We start from the raw sequence: 26682 nt of genomic DNA, 5'->3' as shown, positions 1-26682 counted from the left end.
AAATAAAATGAATAGAAAAACAAGCCTATCGCGACGTTTCGGTTTTTATAATACCTTCTTCAGGCAGGCTTGTTGTAAATATGGACAAAGAATAAAAGAAAAAGAAGATATATATTTATACAATAATATGATATTCTATAATATATATATAATATATTTCTCTAATAAATTGGTTTTAAATAAGTTTTTTTTTTTTAATTGCAATACTGCAGCGCGATCTTCGTTTCAGCACGTTCAGCTAGTGAAGTGTGAATGGGTGGGCGCACGCTGTAAAGTCATAAACTCGAGGGAATTACGAACATTTATTTGCCCGTGTGAATGAGCCACCAAAAACACAGACGTCAGGGGGTAATTTCTTAATTACAGAGGTCCAGGGGTAATACTAATCCCGTGCGAAGCAGATTCTGCGCAATAAGCTGTATTTAATATATCATGATGACTCACAAGTATTCACGCTAAATCTGCACAGATTTGGCTTTTACACGAACTTCCCAAGCAAAGTGAGTAAATATAATAAGACACAGTGATTTGACAGCATTGCCCACCACAAACCTTTCAAACCCTGAACGCATATGAAACACATACCAAATGTGGGCCGGATCTGGGCCGACACTATGTTGCTGTCTGGGTTTAAACGATCAATGAAACATGATTGAAGCTGTTGTTTGACTGGGCAACATAAAAAAGACATCAAAATGGCAAGAGCTGAAAAGTGCCTCTTAAACCAGTGATGTAAGGTCATTGCTATCAGCTCTCTCAGACTGAGCCAGTGTTCTGACCCGAAGTGCTCAGGCCTGATTTGATCAGCAATGGAGCCGTCGACAAACCTAAGATATCGGGTTTCGAGCATTGCACTTTTTACGGTTTAAAATTTTGATATGGCCCAGATCCGGGCCACATCTGGCACATGTGGATTCAATGCGTGCCGGATCTGGGCCGACACTACGTTGCTGTCTGGTTATGAACAATCGATCAAACATGATTGAAGCTGTTGTTTGACTGGGCAACATTAAAAAGGGGCTTTCGCACCGGATAGTTCTAGGCACTCGCCACCAGGGTGATTCCCAGAGAACTAATGGTTCCCTTAGGAACGTTTTCCTGGTTGCGTTCGCACCGCCAGTAAGAACTCTGAAGTGACGTAAGACACGCTTGTTGTTATGACTTTTATTTTGAATGCCAGAGCCTGAGCTCACGGCGCTCGCATTCTCCGTGTTCATTAGTTTACGATCTGTCTAACACGTTATTAGATAGAAATGTTGTACATAGAAAGTAGACGGTAATGAAGAGTTATTAGAGTATGGCGTGTGGTTGATGTCCAGTGTAGCTGAGCAGAAATACATAATCATGTTTCTCTTGGTCTCCTCAAAGTTGCGTTGGGTTTTCTCCTCAGCGTAAAGGTTAAGAAGCACATCTATCCCTGTTTTACATGTTCACAGAGTTAGTTTGTGGAGTAAATATATAGGCTACAATCTGTGTGTTTACACAGCTTTTTAAAAAATGGCGTGTGCTGGTGTTTCGCGTGCGTTCGGCCAATCATCGCACACTAACGTCACTGTAGTTCCTATATAGACCGACTCTGAAGTAGGAGTAAATTAGTTCCTCCAAAAGGAGTTCCTAGAACTAAAATCGTTTCCTAGTTCGTGCGCCAAAATCCATGTACTTCCGCCAATACTTCAAGGAACTATGAAAAGCTTCCTCCAATGCGAAAGCCCCGGAAAACATCAAAATGGCAAGAGCTGAAAAGTGCTACTTAAACCAATGATGTAAGGTCAGTGCTATCAGCTCTCTCAGACTGAGCCAGTGTTCTGACCCGAAGTGCTCAGGCCTGGCAGACGCATTGATTTGAACAGCGATGGAGCCGTCGACAAACCTAAGATATCGGGTTTCAATGCACTTCTTACAGTTTAATCTTGCTCAACATTGACCACCAAAGTTCACTGCCATCCGAAGTCCATCCCCGCCATTTGGTAGAACCTCAGGTTGTGAGGCTGGTAGAATTCCCTCAGTTTCTGAATGACCTCCGGGTGGATTTTAGGATGCGTTCTGCCTTTGGTTTTGCCCAGACAGTGAGGTTTGCTACTGCCTTCTGGCTTTTTGAGGCAAGGGAAGCCCTTGGTCTTGTTGAAGTAGAAGTGTTTATCCGTGATGATCCTCTGCAGGCCGAGGAAGTCTTGCACACGACCCAACTCGCCCGCCGGGTCGCTGATCAGTCTCTCTCCGTGGACGAAGTGTATCTGCGCGAGCGGGAAGTATGCTAGCCATCGCTCCAGGTGTGTGGCGTACAGGCCGATGTACAACGGGCTCCAGAGCGAGTCGATCTGACCCGCCGACCGGTTCTTAAACGTCAGGCTCTCGAAGCTGGGAATGTCTGGGGTCTTTGAGATGATCTGGGTGTAGTCGGAGATTGCGCGGGTGATCGGGTCTCGCACCACCACGATTAGCTTGATGTCGCGCGACATGGCGTGGATGCGGCCCGGCGTCTCGGCGGTGACGAAGTATCTGGGCGTCTTCTCCATCACGATTTGCCCGTTGAGGGCTTTAGGCATCATGCTCCTGAAACACAAGAGGAACAACAGGGTTACCTGATTATAGAGCTGCACGATTTATCGTTAAAAGATCGCGATCTCGATTCAAACATGACTGTGATTCGGCTCTGTCTATTAAAGCTTTGACAAGTACAATCGCAGTGAACATTCAGATCTGCGTTCTGATCCAGAGAGAGCCGTTGTCATGTTTCGGTATGAAACAGGTTTTTTTCAAACAAAGATTGTATCAATTACATCATTACACCAGTAGGTGGCGACAAGTGACTGTTAAAAATGTATGTCTTTGAATCACTCATTCAACAGATTCGTTCAAAAACGCTGATTCATCCAGAAATGAAACATTTGATGTCTTTGAGTTAAAATGAAAATGACAAATTACAAAAATAAAAACTAATTCAAAACATTAAAAAAAAACTACAATAGTTTCCCAATGATATTAAAATAACAATGATATCAAATGTCTTACTATCATAAAATCATATATGATTTTCGTTTTCTTCATAGAATTCACCAATAAATTTGACAAAAAACCTACTTCTGCTGCTCAAATCTACTTTAAAATCCGACAGATGTATAAAATGGCTTTTTTATGATCAAACATGGATTCTTATCATAGAATGAGAAAGAAAATATAATATTTGTGGCACTGTATACAATGAAAAATGCTATTTCTAATCTAAACAGTGATCATATCATATATTGTCATAATTTTGGATTTATTGGATTCATCTGTCAAAGTAGTCAAAACTGTAGTCAAAAAGTCAAAACAGTTTTCTGTAAGATGTATGAATAGAAATCTATAATATTATTATATATATTAAAATATATGATAATTTCCAAGAGGAAGTTCCTCAATTATGCCATAATTGCTCTGTCTACCCGGACAACGCGTTATTAGCGAGTGTTTCACTGCTATATGCTTATTTTTTTCCATCTGAATACATTCTATATTAAACAAATGTAGGAACTGTAACGACGACGAGTTAGGACAGTCATCAAGTAAAGTAGACTCTCTTCTCTTTTCCCACCAGCACGAGTCTGGCGTTTCCACAGATCTGCTGTGCTGAAGTATTGATCACCCCTGAGCTAATGAGGAGACATGCGTTCTGTCCTCGAGCAGAACCGACTCTGATTGGCTGTAAATGAGAAGAGCAGTGGTTCCCAGAATGCATCAGTAATGCTGATTCTCCTGCAGATGTGCAGCCGGCATCAATCACGGGGAAACTAATATGCATGCGTGTGTTTCTTTGCGTTGGCAGATGGGACTCGTTTGTTTTAAGTGGCTCGTCGGCCCACGGGTTTAATGTTCCACCTGCACCCCTGCCTTTACAACACCAGCACGTCTAATGTGTGTTTAAGAGTCCAGACCAAGGTTATTTCCGGAAACTGAAACTAAGACTAAAACTGTTGGTCAAAAAACATTTTCGTAAACTGAAATAAAATAGAAATTTCAACATTAATGAAAAACTAAAACTAAATGAAACTAACAACACTTACTGAAAAACTAACTGAAACAAAATAATAATCAGCAAAAATAAATAATCGTTTTCGTAATTAATAAGCTCTAATCCTGTACCGGAAAATCACTTTTCTCCATTCCACTGCGCTATACTTTATACCGTGTCCACTCCTAACCAGACGCGATGCGATAAGATTCCAGCGACAAATAATTTGTCCACACTAGGCGACTGCGTATGGAAGCTTGTTTCCGCCACAGAATAAAACATTTTAAGAGATAATTGCGACTTTTTATCTCACAATTGCGAGTTTACATCTCGCAATTCTGACTTTATTTCTCAGAATTTCGAGATATAAAGTCAGAATTGCGTGAAATAAAGTCAGAATTGCGAGATATAAAGTCAGAATTGCGTGAAATAAAGTCGCAATTGCGTGTTATAAAGTCAGATTTGCGTGAAATAAAGTCACAATTGCGTGATATAAAGTCAGAATTGCGAGATGTAAACTCGCAATTGTGAGATAAAAAGTCACAATTATCATTTACATTTTTTTATTTTGTGGCGGAAACAAGCTTCCATAACTGCGAGATGCGTCAAAATCAATCAAAACCCACAGCCAATCAGAACAGCGTGTGGGCGGAGTCAGCCAATCAGAACAGCATGTGGGCGGAGTCTCGCAGCGAGTGCACAGCATCAGAGAGTAATCTTGACGGCACTCGCAAGAACATGGATAAGTCGCTACATAATCAGATTCACAAATATTACAGCATTTGAACATTATTAACAATACATAGGCTGAGTTACTAAAACAATCTGTCAAAGAATACACTTGTTTGTTCACAGTTTGAAAGTTCTTGTTTCCATTTTTAGCGCAATTTTCCACTGGACAAAATTGCGATTGTTAACTCATGATTTCTGTTCTGTCTGTGCGCACCAATCTTGCACTTCTATCTACTCCTTAACCAGACCACCTAGAGACTTCGGGTTTTCGGCATTATGTTAAGGAAGGTCTAATCTCGGGAACGCACAAAAAAAATCCAGGAAAAGATTTACTATCTCTTAGTGTTGTGATCCCATGACGTGAGAAAATTGCGCTAAAACACTTTTATTACTTGTTTTAATTTCAAGATCTGAGGTGAATTAATTCCTTCAGAATCCCCATTCCACTGCCCAAAGCAAACCCGCTTTCTGTGTGAACTAGCCCTAACAAGCAGAAATGGCCAAATAAGTATTTCCATCATGTCCAGACTTACAAGAATAATGTTTGAAAGGATTAATCATAGAAAAAACCTTAAAGAATAATCATAATAATCATATGCATATCTTTTTCTTATACACCACGTTTAACAAGATTTCATTTTTAATAATATTATATGATTTTTACTTTTTAGTTGCATTTGTTTGGTTCTTTGTTCATCCTCAAACAATTATTTTATTTTCATTATTAAGAGGTTTGCACAGGAGTTAACTGTAAAGTGCAAACATTAAACTTTGCTGAAATTAAATGTCTTTAACTGGAAGTGTTCTGTTAACTCTGCTAAACTATAATTACTAAAACTAAATATATAAAAACTAAATAGAAATGTGTTCACAAAATAAAAACTAAACTAAAACTAACAAAACCATTAATGAAACTAACTAAAACTAAACTGAAATTTATAGGAAATTTGAAAATTATATTAAAATAAAAAATAATTAAAAAATGAAAAACTATAATATCTTGGTCCAAACACATCCAGTGAAATAGATTCAAATGCAAAATTAATGCATTTAATATTCAACAATATTATTGATCTCCTGCATTTGACAGCATTATATGAGAAAAGTGAACAGTTCAGCTAAAACAAATGATATCAGTGATGTTGAATGAATCAGATTCCTCTGCTCTTTTATAGTAAAAATGCTCGATGAATAAAAACATATATACCGCAACTTTTCAGAAATCAAAACCAGTTTTGAAACTTTCTCATTAATGAAAAAAACATGAGACTAAACTACAAACATGACTGTTAGAGCCATAACAATATTAATAATAAGTCCCCCTGTGGTGAAAATCCAGATTTTAATGTTGTTTATGTGTCTATGTGGTGTTTTTAATATGCTTTAAGACAAACCATGTGTAAGTTCATAAGTCGACAGCATTGCTGAGTATTTCCTCCTTAAAACTGCAGTGAACCAAAGACAGTCTCAAAAACACGCTTTGAAATCGCTGGTGTTTCTGACGTCACAAACTACCTTGTAACCAATCAGATCAACGTGTGATCGTCAACCAGTGGATCTCTGAGCTGAGGGAGTGAGTGGAGGCGGGGCTCATTTGTATATTCATAGAACCGTGCATACTAAATGAGGCAAGGGTGTCGAATTACATTCAAGATATTTTAAGGAAAAAACACGTTTAAATATGTAATATTGGTGATCAAAGATTAGTTTTAAGGGATCAAATGATTGAGGGGGACATTAAAACTAAATCCATAAAATGATGGAACCCTTAAAAGCTTCTATATAGAACCTTTTCTTCTAAGAGGGAATCAGACTTGCTGATCAAGGACAGCATTTAAATGAATGATGCTCGTAGTTGTTACGTGTCTGTTTCCCTGTTTCACCTGTGTTCCGGGTCATTGTTAGTTTCCATGATTGTTGATTGAGTTGCACACCTGTTTCTCGTTATGTTTATTATCATGTTTTGTGTGTTTAAGCCCTCAGTTTCCTCTGTTCATTGTTCGGTGTCGTCGTTCGAATGAGGTTGTTCTGCAAAGCTTTCTCCCTGTGTTCATTGTTTGGATGAATGATTAAAGACTGCTCTTGTTTGCTACTCTCTCAGTTTCTGCATCCACCCGTGACAGTAGTAATGGGTGACGAAAGCACATGATAACAGAGAGCTGTCCGTCATGCGGTTCAGATGAAGTCACACTGAGGACGATCACATGATGCCTCTAGTGTGTTTGAGGAGACCGACTCGTATCGATACAGCCGATGCCAATCCCACAGTCGGTGACTTCATCTGAGAGAGCACTTAGCCTAAAGACTTCCCTCGTTACCTCGGCCTATCATGGGGCCAGCGAGTCTATTAGTGGTGCCGTTAATTATTAATCGCTTCAAGTGATGTGAGCGGTTCGTACTCGCATGAGCCGCTGAGGTTTAGGCCTCCGGATAATGCAGGATTTCTATTCAACTTCTCCGGGATACAGAGCAATGTGTTCAATAACACTGAATATGGCTCATTCATTTTTATTCTATTTACTTATTTGGTGGGGGGGACAGAGTTCAAATGCAATTCATATAAACATGTCAGGGTGACACAACATCCTAATGACAAAAAAATAATCATTAAAAGAATAATATGCTTTGAAAGAAACCTTTTTAAAGTAGTTTGACACATTTTATTATTATTATAGGGCAAAAAAATCACCAAAACTGCTAATTCAATATCTGAAAAACATTTAGTCCACAGGAAATTATGTGTCAAGTATCAAAATTTCTGAAAATGTCATTTTATGGCAAGGCAAGGTTAGTTCAGGTTGTAAAATGTCAACATTTGGTCAAACACAGTGATATTTATGAATTGATAATTTATTATATTTTTTAAAAATATGTTTATAAATGCATTGTCTATAAATGCATAAATGAATATACATTTAATAATATAAACATATATAAATAAATATATAAATCTAAGTTTTAAATCTGCTTTAACTTAACAGAGAGAAAATAACAAAGACGGCGATCCAAAGCAGTTTAACTCAGATCGGCTTGTTTTTCAGTTTACATTGAACAGCCAATACATGTTTTCTTATGAGAATTAGCGTAAAACTCGTAAAGGCAGATTCAGGACAGGCAAGTCTTTGTTTGTAAATGTTCAGAGGATATAAAGATCAGTGTGAGTGATCTGGATTGTGTGTGAGCTTTGAAGCGCACCGCAGGTCTCCTCTAATTGAGCAGCGTTTGGCCGGAGACTCGCTGAATAAACCCAGCGCTGCCGTGTGTATTGATCGTGATGGGGGTGGTAATGTGTGTGTGTGTGTGTGTGTCTCAGCTGGTGTGGGCGGCAGGTGGAGTGTGTAGATGGGCTCATCAGCGGCTCGCTCCACACACACACACACACAGATGTGAGGCAATTACGCGTCTTCTGTCTAGATACAGCAATGATGTGATGAGAGTTTTCTCATTCCAATGAAGCCTTTAATGAGATGATAAAGCCTTCGTTTTTCATTTTTATAAACGCTGACTTACAAATAAACACACACACTCACACACCTGGATGCTCGAGGACATGCTGTGTCTATATACAGTATATATATATATATATATATATATATATATATGTATACCACAAAAATAAGAACCAGCAAGACTGCTTGATTGATAAAAATCATAAATTCATCAAATAATCATATTAAAATGATTTCTGAAGGATCATGTGACACTGAAGACTATATATATATATATACACACACACACACACATTTTTTACATGCCTGAAGTTGTTTTTTGACCAAGACTGAAAAATTTACAGAAATATTGAAATGCATGGAATTTTATGGACTGTCGATTTTTGTGTAAGAACACATTTTTCACTGTTGACACTTAATAAAAATAAATAAATAAACATATTTTAATAGCTAAAATTTGGTCAATAAATTAAAAGTACAATTTAATGAAGGCAATATTATATTTTTGTTATAAATCCTGTAATGCAAAACAGAAGTGTGTGTGTGTGTGTGTGTGTGTGTGTGTGTGTGTGTGTGTGTGTGTGTGTGTGTGTGTGTGTGTGTGTGTGTGTGTGTGTGTGTGTGTGTCTGTGTCTGTGTGTGTGTGTGTGTGTGTGTGTGTGTGTGTGTGTGTGTGTGTGTGTTTGGGCCCAACCATCCGTCTCTTTGCATACAGAGGCCATTAAAGAGCCAGTCAGTTGTGACTCTGTCCACTTCCCAGAAACATCCATCATCAGGGGCCGCAGACGGCAGATCCCGACACACACTCCCCGAGGGCCCTAATGAACCAGCAGTGGACCAGAGCCTTATGCTGATCTCAAAGCACTGGATACTGATGCCAACACACACACAACAGCCAGCGTACACACACATACACACAAGTTTCTCACCAGGCTTCTATACTTCTGCCATCCGCCGTCATTTCCACGCAACATTATATAATGTTAACACTTTACAATAATGTTCATTAGGTAATGTATGAACTAACAATGAACAATAAATGCAAGTAATACATGCAAATACATCATAAATGTACAGTATTTATTAATCTTTGTTAATGTTAGTTAATAATAATCCAGCTGTTCATTGTATGTTCATGTTAGTTCACAGTGCATTAACTAATGTTCACTAATACAACCTTTGATTTTAACAACGTATTAGTAAATTTCAAAATTAATATTAACTAAGATTAATAAATGCTGTAGAAGTATTGTTCATTATTAGTTCATGTTAACTAATGAACCTTAATGTAAAGTGTCACCTATATAATAACTGACAGTCAGATCTCTTCTAGCATGAATCATGTTGTGAATGTGTATGTTTGAAAAGCATGTTTACAATATTAATTCATTTGAAGTCTCTTATATGAATATCATCATTCTATTGTGATGAGCCTGTGCCCTTGTGAAGTAGATGCCGGACTCATATTGACAGAGCATTAATAATGAATGGCTCCTCTCGGGACGATGGATCGCTATAAAGGCATGTCTCAGTTCTGCTCTACAAAGACAGGAATGCTCACCAATGCAATTATGTTTGGGGCGTTTAAACACATGCATGTTAAAAAAGCAAACGCTCTCGCCAAAATCCAGGTTCGGCTTTGAATTTAAATGCCCATTTTAATGACATCTCCATTGAATTGCAAATGAGTTCTCATAATGTGATGACATCAGCGAACCGAATTACAGCGAGTGACGCGACATCATTCCCAAAGTTCCCTCCAGAAGGGAACACACACACACTGCTTATTTTCCCGGATGTCTCCAGGAAATCGACCTCGACATTTTAGGTTCGGCTCGCCTGTCCCTCCACTAGATCTGAATCAATATATTGATGTTTTTTGAGACCTCAAAAACTGCAAATGTGTGTTTCAAAGCACGCAGAGATCTCTGATATTCCCCGGATCTATCCCGTGCACTCCTGAGGGAGACTCACACCACATACAGCGCATCCGGACAGTTTTCACAGCGCTTCACTTTTCCCACATTTTGTTATGTTAAAGCCTTATTCCAAAATGGATTAAATTCATTCCCTGATATTACCAGGAGAACTCCAATCCAGAGTGGAAACAAGGAAAACCGGATTCAATTTTGAGTGTCATGGCGAAGGCTGTGAATACATGTGATTTATTTATTTATTTTTAATAAATTTGCAAAGATTTCAAACAAACTTCTTTCACGCTGTCATTATGGGGTATGTTTGTAGAATTTTGAGGAAAATAATGAATTTAATCTATTTTGGAATAAGGCTGAAACATAACAAAATGTGGGAAAAGTGAAGCGCTGTGAATACTGTCCGGATGCGCTGTATAATCAGGGTTCCCACGGGTCCTTGAAATCCTCGGAAGTTTGTGAATCTGAAAAATATAAAAAAATCAAGTCCCTGGAAAGTTGTTGAGAGTAAACACACACACACACAGAGATCCAGGCCCTTGAAAGTGCATGAATTTATTTTGTGCATGAAGTTTTCTGGAAAAAATTCCATATTATTCCCTCCGGTCCGCTAATGTGTTATTTCACCTATATTTCACACTAGCTTGCTTGATTTACGTTAGTTATGCATTACGCATTTATGCATTAAGTGTTAACTCGTAAAAAAAGGTTCTGATTTCTGAATCAATATATTGATTTTTTTAGACCTTGAAAACTGTAAATGTGTGTTTCAAAGCACGCAGAGATCTCTGATATTCCCCTCATCGACAGACAGATCTATCTCGTGCACTATTGAGGGAGACTCACAGCAAATAGATTTCTTTAAAGCAGAGTGACAGTATTGGCATTTGAAACATGAACTCGGAGCCTCAGCAGAATTAAACCCTGTGCTAACTGTAACCGAACCTCGAGCGCGCCGGTGTGATGCCAGCATGAAGTGAAGGTCGAGCGTCGGCGCCAATCAATCGCAGGAACACTGTAAGGACGAGCTTCGTCTCTCACCTCAGCCTGGCTCTTTATCTGTGCTTTTGTGTTCTGTCAGATCTGGAATGAGATCTAGAACCCACGAACTACAGATTTGATAATGATCATGATCTTAACAGTAAAAGACTGTAAAAATGCTACAGTGAAAAAATGTTAATTGGTTAACAAAGTTTGCGTACTATATACGGTGAATAACTGTAATAGATCTAACTTTACAGTAAAATACCATTCAATTTACAGTTTTTGGAAGTGAAAAAGAACAAGTCATAGTATAATTTACAGTGAAAAACTGTAAATTGTCATTCCCACAATTCCCTGCAAAATTTGATGTATTTTTGTTGAAATAACTATTTCTTCTTAATTTTTCTTCGTTTTTTCTAATCCGTTATGTAAATTAGGTTTTTATGTTACATTTACTGTTGTTAAATTAATGTTTATTGCATTTTTAAAATGTCATGTGTGTCAGCATGATGGTGTGTGAATGACACTGTGCAGCTTCTATATATTCATATTAACTGTCTTGTGGAAAAGCTGCTTGTGATGAGCTTTGATTGATCATGTGACTCTCATCTCCGCTGTGATTGGTGGTTGTCAGTGTATTACAATGGTACAAAACAGATATAAGTACTTCAATAGGTCGGTAAATTAACATTATATCAGATAATGAAATATGTTTTTTTTTACAGTAAATGTAAGTTAAGTCTGTAAAACCTACGATTTTGCTACCGTATTTTTTACAGTACATTTCCGGCAACCACAAATGCCGTTTTTTTTTTTACCGTAAATTTAACCAAATTTTTTTTACAGTGTGGTTTTCTGAAAGATCTGAACTGAGATTGTGAAACATGCATCCCACCCCCCACGCACACAACAGATTTAATCTCCGCTTGATAACAAGATTAATGACCGGTCCATTCCCTTAGACCTGCACACGTCAGATTCCAGATCTGTGTTTGGCTCTTATCCGTCGCTCCTCGGCCATATGAAGTCCTGCAGATCATTATGCGTAGTGGAAAATGTGACTCGGGTTAAAGATCAATTGAAGGGTCCCGCAATAATGTCAAGTGGCCCGTCATGCTGCGAGTCCATCTGGTCTCGGTGGGACGACAGTCTGTCCGCTCGGGGGATTCGTGTGCCAATACTCAAACACAAAGGAATATCAACACAATACGCTCACACATGATCTCCGTAGAAGCGTTCATCACAAAACCATTTTCAGGCTAATTAATGTGGACGCTAAGAGAGCCAACTGTGAATCGACAAAACAATCAATCAGCGGTTTAAAGCGGAGTAATTGAGTTTTGTCAACTCTCTGAGAAGCGTGACAAACCATAAAATTGAGCGGTGAGACTTTATTGAGGATAAATCTCTTGTTGATCAAACTGTCAGTCTATTATCCAGACAAACACATGAATGAATAATTGACACGCGAGAACAAGGCCTCGGAAGACTCAAGTCCCAATCTGCCAAATTCATCAATCCCTCGGAGAAAATTCAGACATATTTTTCAAAAGCAGCTCAAACTGAAACTATCAAGTGTTCTCGATATAACGCAACATCTGGCGACGGCTGCGGAGATGATTAACACCAGCCCCACTTCAGAGGATTGCAATAGCCAGATGGCATTATTTCTCTCGCTCCAGCCTTTATGAATATTGTGTTATATTGATACCACGCCTCATCAAATAATACACTTATGTTCATCAGAAACAGTCTTGTGGGAGTGTGTTGCATCGAGGACACGCAGTAATGAAGCTCACACTTTAGGACAGAATCTGTTCATGCAAACTCGGGTGACGCTTTACAGTGTCTATATTCATACAAAGGAATGTTCTGCAACACAAGATATTTATCTGAAAAGAAATGCTGCATGGAGGTCGCATCATTGATTAGGAAAGTATAAGAGCACTGTAAATAAATTTGTCTGTATTACAACAGTTGCTGTACTTGCATTGTAAGTTTTACTGTTGCAATTGCAATATTATGATTTCCAGTGGCCAAGAAACTGAGCCCGTCTGTCATTTTTGAGCGAAAAATTGTGTTGTTGTTTTGTTTTGTTTTTTTTCATTGTAATCGTACGAAACTTTTGAAGGTTTTGGCACTTGCTGTGTGAACACACACAAAAAAAAAATCATGGATATGATTCATAAAGGTTAAATGGTCCTGAAAACAATAGTCACACTTGAGCTCCTCGCGGTCAGAAACGAGGCGAAGTTCCTCTAGTGGAAGCGTTTGGTACTGCAGCCGAACAACATCTCACTGAAAGATCATTTATTGAGATATCAACCTCAAATTTTGAACACAACTTGTTCAGATTTATGACTCTGTTTCCCCCCCCCCACATTTTTAAAGTAAAACATGTTATTGAAAATATAAATTTCATAAAAAAAAGTATTTTTGCACATTTTTCATAACAATAAATGTAAAAAAAATGTGTAAACTTTTTTCAAGGTCAGTTTTTTTTAAACATTTTCCACTTCAGCAATAATCTGCCAAGCGTCTTCTTTCAAAGAGATCAAACTTCAGTCTGTGATCCAAAGCATTCGAGATTTATGACCGTTTAAATTGGTTAATTTGCTCAAAAAGTGAATAAATGGATTTTAAATACTGCATAAATATAATTTAGTACCACAAAATCCCCTAAAAATACCAAATATTAAATAAAAAATATTATTTAACTAAAACATAGTACAATCATTTAATACAAAAAATTATTGTTTGCATTGCTTAAAAGGTTCTTTAAAGTGGAAAACGGTTCTTTATATTATTAAAGAAGAAAAAAGTGGTTATTTTAAGAACTAATCACTGAAAGGTTCTCAGGGAAACCAAAATTGTTCTTCTGTGGAATCTCTGCGAAAACTATTTTGGAACCTTTATTTTTAAGAGTGTAAACTGTAAATGATGACATAATGTTCATTTTTGGGTTCACTGTCCCTTTAAGAGTCGCCAAACTTTGCTTATTTTCTTTCTGTATTTTCTCCATGCATCACAGTGCAACCAATTGTGTTCTAGCTAATCAAAACTAAATAAAAGCAACAACAACAACAACAAAAAAGGTATCCCACAATGCAACATTGTTGTTTTTCCACAGAAAAATGACCTGACCTGCTCTAAATGTACAGAAGTCCGAATTACATGCTTTATATTATTACAGCTTTACTCATTGCATGATCACAGTCAAACCAGCATTTACCCAGACTCCTTCAACATTTCTCACATTATCACAGTTTATTCGCTATAGTTTAGAAAATGGTAATAAATATGAGCAGAACTCAGAGTTAAGAACTCAGTGGATATTTGACTGGTTTTGTCCGTCCTTCTGTTAGACTGTCTCACACATGAATTATGTTGAATATCTGTCAGCTGTTAAATTTAACTACACAATTAGATAATACCAGTTTAGCTCAACCAATCACCAAGCAATGCTTCATTGTGTTCAGTCTGTGTGTAAAAAGAGCATTAGCAATTAAAGAAAACACACTTCAGCAAAACATGATCAGCTCAGTGTCTGGATCATTTTTATAGATTTTTGAAGAATTTTTGGGTATAATATGTCACAGTTTGCTTTATTCTGCTCTCCTCACTCACATGAACTAAATGAACTATAGTGTCCTGCACACACTAGTAAAAATAAAAATATAAAAAATGATATCTGGTGTCTGAATAATAATTTTTGGTTTGACTGTATAGTATCAAGGTCAAAGGTCATCATTACCTGTACCAGGTGAGTCCGCGCGCGTAGTGCCGGTCAAAGAAGTGCGGTTCCGATCCAAGCGCGCGCACGTCCGGATGGAGCCTCAGGAACTCCAGGAGCGCGCGCGTGCCTCCCTTCTTTACGCCAATAATGAGCGCGTGCGGGAGTCTCCGGGTCGAGCTGAGCTCTTCTCCCACACTTAACACGGTCTTATTCTCATCCCATCCCATCGGGGAACTCTCCGTCGAGTCCAAGCAACAGCATCCCAGCAGAAGATACAGGACCGAGACGCACGCGACGCTGAGGGAGAACATGACGGCTAGTTTCTGCAAGAGTCTCCGCAGGTCCAGCGGCGCGTTGGTGAAAGTTGCCATCCCTCTCTGCGCACGGCCATTCTCCTCAGGACTTTATTCGCGTGACTTTGACGGCGTGAATTTGACGAATGACAGCAACGCGCGCGTCCCGTAGCGAAGACATAATCATCATCATCATTATCATCGCGCGTGCCGGTTCTCATTCCGTGAGTAAATGTGCAGTGAAGAGTCGCATTGAGTCACAGAGACACTCGTATTATGTCCATGCTTAGGAGAAGACAGGAGAGTGTACTATCCGTGCAGGAGCGCGTTGACGCGACTGTCCTGAAGCCGCTCGCGTTCATTCATGAAAGTGCGCGCGGAGCTTCAGCGGAGTTTGATTGGAGGGTGACGGATGGAGGCGGGGTTAAAGGGACAGTTCACCCAAAAAATCTAAATTAGCCCATGATTTACTCACGCTCATCCTAGGTGTATATGACATTCTTCTTTCAGACGAACACAATCAGAGTTATATTAAAAAATGTCATGGCTCTTCCAAGCTTTATAATGGGAGCGCATCGGCATAAAAGTGCATCTATCCATCATAACAGTGCATGAGCTATGAGTAATGATTAAATGATGGGATTATTTTCATTTTTGGGTGATCTAACCCTTTAACGCTGCTCTACTGACACATGAGATGAGCTGGAGCTGTTGGCGTGAGGGGAAGATAAAGTCATGCATTGTTTTTTCATCATTTGACCACTGTGATGTGCATTAAAATGTGCTCTCCTTATAATAATAATAATAATAATAATAATAATAATTAAAGGCTTAAGACTTTACTTTTTCAGCCAAACACAATCAGAGTTATATTAAATATCCTGGCTCTCCAAAGCTTTATAATGGCAGTGAATGGTACCTGAGATTTTAAAGCCCAAAAAAGCGCATCCATCCATCATAACAGTAATCCATACGGGTTCATAAAGGCCTTCTTCTTTAATATCCATATTTATAACTTTATAAACTATAATCATTGGCTTCCGGTAACGGAACGCATGACCTCTGCTCTGACCCCTACGCATGACCTTTATGAACCCGTGTGGATTACTGTTATGATGGATGGATGTGCTTTTTTGGGCTTTAAAATCTCAGGTACCATTCACTGCCATTATAAAGCTGGGAAGAGCCAGGATATTTAATATAACTCTGATTGTGTTCGGCTGAAAGAGAGTCATAAACGCCTGGCTTGAGCTTTGGGTAATTTGTGGATGAACTAATCATTTAATAGTAGTAAGTTTGTTCCCTTGTTTAAAAAAAGTTTAAAAAATGAACTCAAAAATCTGGCGCAGTCATCAAATCTCATTCAGGTCATTGTATATTTAACTATTATAGGAGATGCTGAATAAGGTGTTTGTTAAACTTTAGTGTGTTTCTGACTCAGAGCCTTGAGACGTGTTAAGTTAAGCTACGGCTTCAGAAGACACACACACTTCCACTGTTATAGTGTTTATTCGCTGTGTTATAATTCTCAGATGATGAGAGGAATCACCAGGGGCTGGTTTCACAAAGATAGACTTTGACTATGGCTTAGATCAGGGGTGTCAAACTCATTTTCACTGAGGGCCACTTCAGCATTATGGCTGCCCTCAAAGGGCCGGTTGTAACTGTAAGACTTTTAAAATGTTAATATAGTGTCTCTTTATTTGATTATTACTTATTTAAGTTACAAATATTGTATATGCATTTGGAGGGGTGTTTCTAGGTTTTAAAAACATCAGGGGATGAGCCCGAAACATCAGGGGCTGGGTAATAATGATTTGATACAGAGAATAATGTATTATTGTATATATGCAAGGGTAAACTGGCTCAAAAATTCAGCCCTGGCACTGTAGCCACACCAGCACACATTACCACACAGTCATGCTTATTCAAATGTGAGGTAGTTAGGGGGGTTCGGGGACATGCTCCCCCGAGAAAATTTGGATTTCTCGGACCTACATATGTGCATTTTAAGGTGTTTAAAGGCCAAAAAATTTGATAACAATAGCTTTAAAAGCATGTCAGTGGGCAGTAGCATAAATTATTTGTCAAGATAACAGATTCTTAAAAATGAGAATGAGGATAAATATTGCAATGAATGATCCACACTACAAAATGGAAATGCAGAATGTTTCTGCTTATTGTTGACAATACACAATCACATATTCCAAACAGGAATGGCCTTAAATGAGAAATCTTTCAAGGATTATTTTGCATAGATGTTACATTTCAATCGAACACCAGTGCAATCTTTTTGTGTCCAGAGGCAAATGAGCAATTTATATTAGCATTAAAGATTGGTTTCAGCAACTTGTTTCTTTCCTGAGTTAATCATTGTTTTTGGCACTAATCAGTTTTAAGTTCAATTGTTTACTCATAAAGACAGTCACTTGTCGCCACCTACTGGCTTAATGATGCAAGTGGCGCAAACACAGATAAGCGGAGTGATCCAAATGGTGCAAAGGTTAAGTATACAGTATATTAAAATATATTAAAATAATATAAAATATCAATATATTATTCTTCAATCAGTTCTATGCAGCAGAATCAGATTTAACAGATTTATTTTTTGACCAATTGTCAAAATAAAGTATAGTCCTACAAAGCTATTTTTAATCAAACCATGAGCAGAGCAGGGAGAGGACCAGTGAACGAGAGTAATTGTACCAGTGTTGCCCAGCACGGCTATACACACCATGACTATACACATGTTACAGCACAGTAGTGCTATTGCAAAAAGAAACAAGTCCAGAGAAATTTCATGTCGGCACGTTTTTTTTAGCGGACTTTGCCTTTCCGGTGAGCGTGAGCAGAGCTCGCAACACACACACACACACACACACACACACACACACACACGGAGGTTGCTTGCGGAACATTGAGCAGAACGCGCTGTGAACACGGAGCGGAGAGCACAGCGCACACACACAGCGGAACGCGCCTAGAAGTTATGCATCTTCGGAAGCGGACTCGCACGCAAAGTCATAAAACACGTTGAGCCAGTCAAACCATCGCCGAACACGGAGGGGCGCGGCGGCTTTTTAGTATCTTTCGGCCAAAAAACGAAAATGTTATTTTCGGCCGAAATTTTTCGGCAGCCTAAATTTCCATATGCTCTCGCGGGCCATATAAAATAACTTGGCGGGCCGGATTTGGCCCGCGGGCCTTGAGTTTGACACATGTGGCTTAGATATAGCAGATAGTCAGACTTCAGATCTAAATCAGACCGTTGCACAAAGCACTTAAGACTCTGACTATCTGACTACACTGCAATGCATTCTGGGTAAAATAAGACACTTTTCAAAACAAAAAAACATTTTTTTGAAGTGCATTCAGCCGCTCAGTGCAGTTTACCCCAGCGGAGAATATGTGTTTGTTGGAGGAGTATACCAGTCACAAGGACATTTTACTTGGGAATTTAGCGGAGAATGTAGTAACAAGAAGAAATGTTTAAATTATGAGCCATTTCCCCTTGATTGTTACTGCTGGTTGCCAAGGTAACAGAGTCTTAGACCTCAGTTAGCCTGGGGTAAGGTGTCTAAATGAAGTCAGTCTTTATTTTAGTGAAACAGTCTAACTTGCATTAGACTAGTCTATGAGCAGATTTTAGACTGTCTGACACTATAGACCGGTCTGAACTAGCTTCGTGAAACCGGCCCCTGGACTGGAACAACGTGAGATTAGGCCTAAATGTTCACTTGTGGATGATCAAGTGGCACTGGCGTCTCTCCTCCTCGATCTGCTCGCGTGAGCTCCAGCTTCTCTGAGACGTAGAGCAGGTGTTCTTGAGCTCATAAGTGGTTTGTGGAGTTATCAGATCAGCGGTAAAGCTGAGCGATCACATTACTGTACATGAGGACAGAGTTTACGCTCTCATCCGCACAACCGTTGTTGAGCATTATTTCATTCATTCCAGAGATCAGAGGCCGACAGACTGTGATTTTATAATGCAAACGGTAATGCGATACCAGATAAACACAGAGAGTGTACAGTTCTGATATTTATTGCATTATACTTAATGATCCTCCTGCATCATGAGCGTCAGGGTAAACGCATTACACGGCCATTCTGTGCTGATTCGTCTGGTTTATGCTGTGATTTATTCCTCTCATCTTCCGAGTGCAGATGTGACCGGGGTCAAAAGGTCAAACTCTCTTTAACAGCCTGAGTTCGTCATTCTCCACGTTTTGTTGCCTTTTTCAAATCTATACTAATACAATACTGCATAATGTTAATGTATGACACATTATAACCGTAATGCAATACAGTACACTGTAATAGTCACGTTTGTTTAGATGGTTTTCCACTATTTTATCCTCATATTCATCATAAACAATAATAAGTTTGCATGATAAAAACAAAACATTTTATGCAGCAGTATTAATAAAAGTAATTATATATTTTGATTTTATATACATATATATATATATATATATATATATATATACAGTATATATATATACACATAAATATTTAATATTTATTTATAATACATTTGAAGAAATATTCATATTATATATTATGATATTCTCTATTTAGTTTCTCTCTCACATGTTTGTGTAAAATTAAATAGCTAAAAAATAAAAACTATATTAAAAATTAAAAATCTTTATATTTAAACAGTAGTGAGATTGTATGAAAACTCATTTTTGTATGCAATAGTATTAATACAATTGATTATATATATTTTTTTATTATATTTTATATTATTATATGTTTATATATATTATTTTAAGTATTTAATATTAATAGATATTAATATATATATAATATTCTACATCTATATTTAATTTCACACACACGTGTGTGTGTGTGTGTGTGTGTGTGTGTGTGTGTGTGTGTGTGTGTGTGTGTGTGTGTGTGTGTGTGTGCTAAAAAATATTACAATCATATCTAAATATATTTATAATAAATATTATTAATATATATATGTGTGTGTGTGTGTGAGTGTGATTAAATATATAAAATATAATATAATACATATAAAAAATTAATTAATGTGTTATATTACTTAACAAATAAATTAAATGCATATGAAATTAAATAAAAAAGTAATGCTCTGATACAGAAAGAAAGTGTCACTCTTTAACCACGGCTCAGTCCTGCGTGTGTGAGCGTCACGGCAGTAAATCTGCTGGATTTCACTGTTAGTTTTATCAATTGAACTTGTTTTCGAGGATCAGAGAACAAGGTCGCTCAAGTCAGTCTTCTTCTGTGCGAGTCCAGGCACAGATTGCTGGATGATGAAGTGGCCATCTCTGAAACTGACCCCGGGTCAGGGCCGGTGAGCAGGAACACTGATTTATTTCCTTCAGGGCAGAAACTCTGCTTTCATGAAAGTATAATGAGTCTCGGAGCTTTATTAAGAGTCGGACCTGCACTCTCCAAATCTTCAAATAACAAATAATGGCTTTGCTTGCGTGTGTACGTTTCTGAGAGAGATGCTGTTGTTCACGTCAAGAGGCGATAAGATAAAGTTTCAGACTCAACCTTTCAGTCTGGTGAAGTATACGGCCTGCCATGAGACTGAAATATCATTATAACAGCGCCTTTCTACACTCAAACCGCTCCGTCTGCAATAATTCATCATGCATTAATGTTGTGTGTGACGTGCATGAGGAAAAGACGTTTTGATGATGTCATCATAATGATTAAAGCTGAGATTAGTGTAATGTGATAAAGATATAATGGCTGCACTCAAAAAAAATATTTAGGCTTAAGATTTTTTGTATTTGTATTCCATATAAAACTTTCATCTGTTTGGATTACACAGTTTTAACATAAACTAGAATGTACATTTCCTGAAGAAAATGTGAGTGGTGCAAAACTCGCCACTCGGTTGCTAGGGTGTTCTGGGCGGTTTCCAAGGTATTCTGGGTGGTTGCTAGGGCGTTGCTAGGCTGTTCTAGGTGGTTGCTATGGTGTTACTAGGTGGCTGGTAGTTGTCACAGATGGTTACTTAAACTTAAAGTGATGCATATTTGTGAGTCATGCATAAATGAAACGTTGTTGCTGGCAATAAACAAGCCGTTTCAAAAGTTTCTCGGAGTCATTTGAGGGAAAATCACTGCAGTAAAGACACAAGTGTTGCATTAATTAACCAGTGCATTGGCATCTCTAACTGGGAAACATGCAATATAGAGAAGAAGCCGCTAAAAACAAGCCGACAGCCTGTGTGTGTTTAATGATGAGCTTGTGCTCTGATATTAATATTTCAGATGTCAAGCTCTCATGTCATACATTACTGAAAACACCCTCGCCTCGCTCTGTTGTCCTCACTGCCGCAAGAAAAGAGCTTTAAGGCATAATTCGCTTAAAAATTAAAATTCTGTCTTCGTTTTCAAACTAAAACATGTCGTTCCAAGCAAGCAAGAGTTCGAGGAGCACAAAAGAGGAGTTAGAGAATATATCCTGGGTGTCGTTTTATTCTGTGCAATGTCAAGTCGCAGTTATTTCTGTGTCGCTTCATACACTCAGGGAAATGTGGCGCTCCAAGCTTATTTTATTCATTGACAATAATAATAATCCATAAACATTTTACCAGATGAAAAGTAACATACATTTTTTAGGCTCACGCTGTCTGTTGAAAAGAAAATTGACCAATAGAAGCAAAATGACAACAAATACATAAATGCTACCAAGTTTAAAGGGCGTATTAATTCACATAAATGCTGCTTAGAAGCCTTTAGGATTGCAGAAACTCCAGCGCTGTCTACACACACCTTTAGGATTGCAGAAACCCCAGCGCTGTCTACACACACCTTTAGGATTGCAGAAACCCCAGCGCTGTCTACACACACCTTTAGGATTGCAGAAACCCCACCGCTGTCTACACACACCTTTAGGATTGTAGAAACCCCAGCGCTGTCTACACACACCTTTAGGATTGCAGAAACTCCAGCGCTGTCTACACACACCTTTAGGATTGTAGAAACCCCAGCGCTGTCTACACACACCTTTAGGATTGTAGAAACCCCAGCGCTGTCTACACACACCTTTAGGATTGCAGAAACCCCAGCGCTGTCTACACACACCTTTAGGATTGTAGAAACCCCAGCGCTGTCTACACACACCTTTAGGATTGTAGAAACCCCAGCGCTGTCTACACACACCTTTAGGATTGTAGAAACCCCAGCGCTGTCTACACACACCTTTAGGATTGTAGAAACCCCAGCGCTGTCTACACACACCTTTAGGATTGCAGAAACCCCAGCGCTGTCTACACACACCTTTAGGATTGCAGAAACCCCAGCGCTGTCTACACACACCTTTAGGATTGCAGAAACCCCAGTGCTGTCAAGTCAAGTCAAGTCAACTTTATTTATATAGCGCTTTTCACAATACAGATTGTATCAAAGCAGCTTCACAGTATTAAATAAAATAGTACATCAGTGTTTGTTTCTGGTGTAAAACATCCACGTTTGGTAATGCAGATCAATAGCACTGGTGAATCGATTAATCAATTTAAGCATCCCCAACTGAGCAAGCCAAAGGCAACAGTGGCAAGGAACCGAAAAACTCCATTAGGTGACCTAATGGAGAAAAAAAAAACCTTGGGAGAACCCAGGCTCAGTCGGGGGCCAGTTCTCCTCTGGCGTTTATGAAGTAGAGACCGGATTTAACTGTAAGATTAAAATATTATATGAATGCCTGGCTGAAGAGATGCGTCTTTAATCTAGTTTTAAACTGGGAGAGCGAATCTGAGCAACGAACAGTATCAGGAAGGCTATTCCAGAGTTTTGGTGCTAAATGTGAAAATGCTCTCCCTCCTTTGGTGGATCTGGATATCCTAGGTATGACCAGAAGCCTCGAATTTAGTGATCTTAAAGAGCGCGATGGATTATAGGGCGATAGAAGATCCGTTAAATAAACTGGAGCTAAGCCGTTTAGGGCTTTATAAGTCAGTAGCAATACCTTGTAATTAATACGGAACTTTATAGGTAACCAATGTAGTGATGATAAAATTGGTGTTATATGGTCAAACTTTCTTGATCTAGTAAGAACTCTAGCGGCGGCATTTTGGACTAACTGTAGCTTGTTTATTGAGGATGCAGGACAACCAGCTAATAAAGCATTACAGTAATCTAGTCTCGAGGTCATGAATGCATGAACTAGCTTTTCTGCATCAGAAACAGATAGCATGTTACGTAATTTAGCAATATTTCTAAGGTGAAAAAAGGCTGTTTTTGTAACATATGAAATATGATTTTCAAAAGACAAGTTACAATCTAATATAACACCCAGGTCTTTTACTGTAGAGGATAAAGTAACAGGACACCCTACTATGTTAAAGTTGTATTGTAAGAGGTTTTGTGGGCGGTTTTTTGAACCGATAAGTATTACCTCTGTCTTATCTGGATTTAATAAAAGAAAATTGTGCGTCATCCAATCTTTTATATCTTTAACACACTCTGTCAATTTGGATAATTTAGCGTTTTCATCCGGCCGTGATGAAATATATAGTTGAGTGTCATCAGCATAACAATGGAAACTAATTCCATGTTTCCTTATAATATTTCCAAGTGGCAGCATATATATTGAGAATAATAGAGGGCCTAACACAGATCCTTGCGGCACTCCATAGTTTACTGGAGTTATGATCGTTTTTTCTCCGTTTAAATAGACAAAATGGTAGCGGTCAGATAGGTATGATCTGAACCAGCTTAATGCTTGTCCTTGAACACCGGTATAGTTTTGTAGCCGATCTAAGAGTATTGTGTGATCTATAGTATCGAACGCAGCACTAAGATCAAGTAAAACTAGTATTGAGATACAGCCTTGGTCAGAAGCTAAGAGTAAATCATTTGTGATTTTAACGAGCGCAGTTTCAGTGTTATGATGCGGCCTGAACCCAGATTGAAACTTTTCATAGGTGTCATTTTCTTGCAAGAAAGAGCCCGGTTGGGCAGACACAACTTTTTCTAATATTTTGGACATAAAAGGAAGATTTGAAATGGGTCTATAATTTGCTAGGTTATTTGGGTCTAATTGAACCCAGCCATTAGGGAGGCACAAGCCAGTGCACTCTTAGTGCCGGTCCCAAGCCCGGATAAATGGGGAGGGTTGCGTTAGGAAGGGCATCCAGCGTAAAACATGTGCCAAATCAAATATGCGGGTCACGAATAAGAATTTCATACCGGATCGGTCGAGGCCCGGGTTAACAACGACCGCCTCAGGTATCGTTAGCCAACAGGGTACCGGTGGAAATTGGGCTACTGTCGGCCGAAGGAGGAGGAGGAGAGGAGGAAGACGTCTACAGAGGCGACGGGGAAAGGAGATGTGTAGGAGAGTGGAGGTTCGGGTTGGTACTTTAAATGTTGGCACTATGACTGGTAAAGGGAGAGAGTTAGCTGATATGATGGAGAGGAGAAGGGTAGATATGTTGTGTGTTCAGGAGACCAAGTGGAAAGGGAGTAAGGCCAGAAACATTGGAGGTGGGTTTAAACTGTTCTATCATGGTGTGGATGGAAAGAGAAATGGTGTAGGGGTGATTATGAAGGAAGAGTACAGTAAGAGTGTAGTGGAGGTGAAGAGAGTTTCTGATAGGGTGATGATCGTGAAGGTGGAAGTTGAAGGGATGATGATAAATGTCATCAGTGCCTATGCTCCACAAGTCGGCTGTGAGATGGAGGAGAAGGAAAGATTCTGGAGTGAATTAGATGAAGTGGTAGATGGTGTACCTAGAAATGAACGATTGGTGATTGGGGCAGACTTTAATGGACATGTAGGTGAGGGGAACAGAGGTGATGAGAAGGTTATGGGTAGGTATGGCCTAAAGGAGAGAAATGTGGAAGGGCAGATGGTGGTAGATTTTGCTAAAAGGATGGAAATGGCAGTGGTGAATACGTATTTTAAGAAGAAGGAGGATCATAGGGTGACCTATAAGAGTGGAGGAAGGTGCACACAGGTGGACTATGTTCTATGTAGGAGATGCAACCTGAAGGAGATTGGAGACTGTAAGGTGTTGGCAGGGGACAGTGTAGCTAGACAGCATCGGATGGTGGTCTGTAGGATGGTTTTAGAGACGAAGAAGAAGAGGAGGAGAGTAAGGACTGAAAGAAGAATAAGATGGTGGAAACTGAAGGAGGAAGACTGTAGTGTGAGGTTCAGGGAAGAGGTCAGACAGAGGCTAGGTGGTGGTGAAGAGGTGCTGGATGATTGGGAAACTTCCGCAGGAGTGATGAGGGAGGCAGCTAGAAAGGTACTTGGTGTGACATCTGGAAATAGAAAGGAAGACAAGGAGACGTGGTGGTGGAATGAGGAAGTGCAGGGGAGCATAAGGGGAAAGAGGTTAGCAAAACAGAAGTGGGATCGACAGGGTGATGAGAAAAGTAGGCAGGAGTACAAGGAGATGCGGCAACAGGTAAAGAGGGATGTGGCGAAAGCCAAGGAAAAGGCATACGAGGAGCTGTATGAGAGGTTGAACACTAAGGAAGGAGAAAAGGATTTGTACCGATTGGCCAGGCAGAGAGATCGAGCTGGGAAGGATGTGTTGCAAGTTAGAGCAATAAAGGATGGAGATGGAAATGTGTTGACTAGTGAGGAGAGTTTGTTGAGAAGATGGAGGGAGTATTTTGAGCAGCTGATGAACGAGGAAAATGAGAGAGAGAGAAGGTTGGATGATGTGGTGTTAGTAAAGCAGGAAGTGGATAGGATTAGTAAGGAGGAAGTGAGAGCAGCAATTAAGAGGATGAAGAGTGGAAAGTCAGTTGGACCAGATGACATACCGGTAGAAGCATGGAGATGTTTAGGAGAGATGGCAGTGGAGTTTTTAACCAGATTGTTTAACAAGATTTTGGAAGGTGAGAGGATGCCTGAGGAATGGAGAAGGAGTGTGCTGGTACCGATCTTTAAGCATAAGGGAGATGTGCAGAACTGCAGTAACTACAGGGGAATTAAGTTGATCAGTCACACCATGAAGTTATGGGAAAGAGTAGTGGAAGCCAGGCTGAGAGAAGAGGTGACCATCTGTGAGCAACAGTATGGTTTCATGCCGAGGAAGAGCACCACAGATGCCATATTTGCTTTGAGAACGTTGATGGAGAAGTATAGAGAAGGACAGAAGGAGCTGCATTGTGTATTTGTGGATCTAGAGAAAGCGTACGACAGAGTGCCAAGAGAGGAGTTGTGGTATTGTATGAGGAAGTCAGGTGTGTCAGAGAAGTATGTGAGGGTGGTGCAGGACATGTATGAGGACAGTGTGACTGCAGTGAAGTGTGCAGTAGGAACGACAGACTGGTTCAAGGTGAAGGTTGGACTGCATCAAGGATCGGCCCTGAGCCCTTTCCTGTTTGCAGTGGTGATGGACAGGTTGACGGACGAGGTCAGACAAGAGTCTCCCTGGACTATGATGTTTGCGGATGATATTGTGATTTGTGGTGAGAGTAGTGAGCAGGTTGAGAAGAGCCTGGAGAGGTGGAGGTACGTGCTGGAGAGGAGGGGAATGAAAGTCAGTAGGAGTAAGACAGAGTACATGTGCGTAAATGAGAGGGAGGGCAGTGGAGTGGTGCGGTTACAGGGTGAAGAG

The 26682-nt window shown here is 39.3% G+C and overlaps 1 protein-coding gene across 1 annotated transcript; it reads right to left on the bottom strand.

Moving 5' to 3' along the window:
- Positions 1–1886: 1886 nt before the first annotated feature.
- hs3st3l (heparan sulfate (glucosamine) 3-O-sulfotransferase 3-like) lies at positions 1887–15488 on the bottom strand. The gene is made up of 2 exons (XM_081392255.1): positions 14842–15488; positions 1887–2553 (listed from the first exon to the last, which is right to left on the bottom strand). The coding sequence occupies exons 1-2, from the start codon at positions 15192–15194 to the stop codon at positions 1935–1937; spliced, it is 972 nt and encodes a 323-aa protein (XP_081248381.1). The 5' UTR covers positions 15195–15488; the 3' UTR covers positions 1887–1934.
- Between the last annotated feature and the right edge of the window lie 11194 nt (positions 15489–26682).

Source organism: Scardinius erythrophthalmus, assembly GCF_964197995.2.
Source record: "Scardinius erythrophthalmus genome assembly, chromosome: 18".
Taxonomy (NCBI): domain Eukaryota; kingdom Metazoa; phylum Chordata; class Actinopteri; order Cypriniformes; family Leuciscidae; genus Scardinius; species Scardinius erythrophthalmus.
This window is presented reverse-complemented; position numbering and strand designations above follow the sequence as displayed.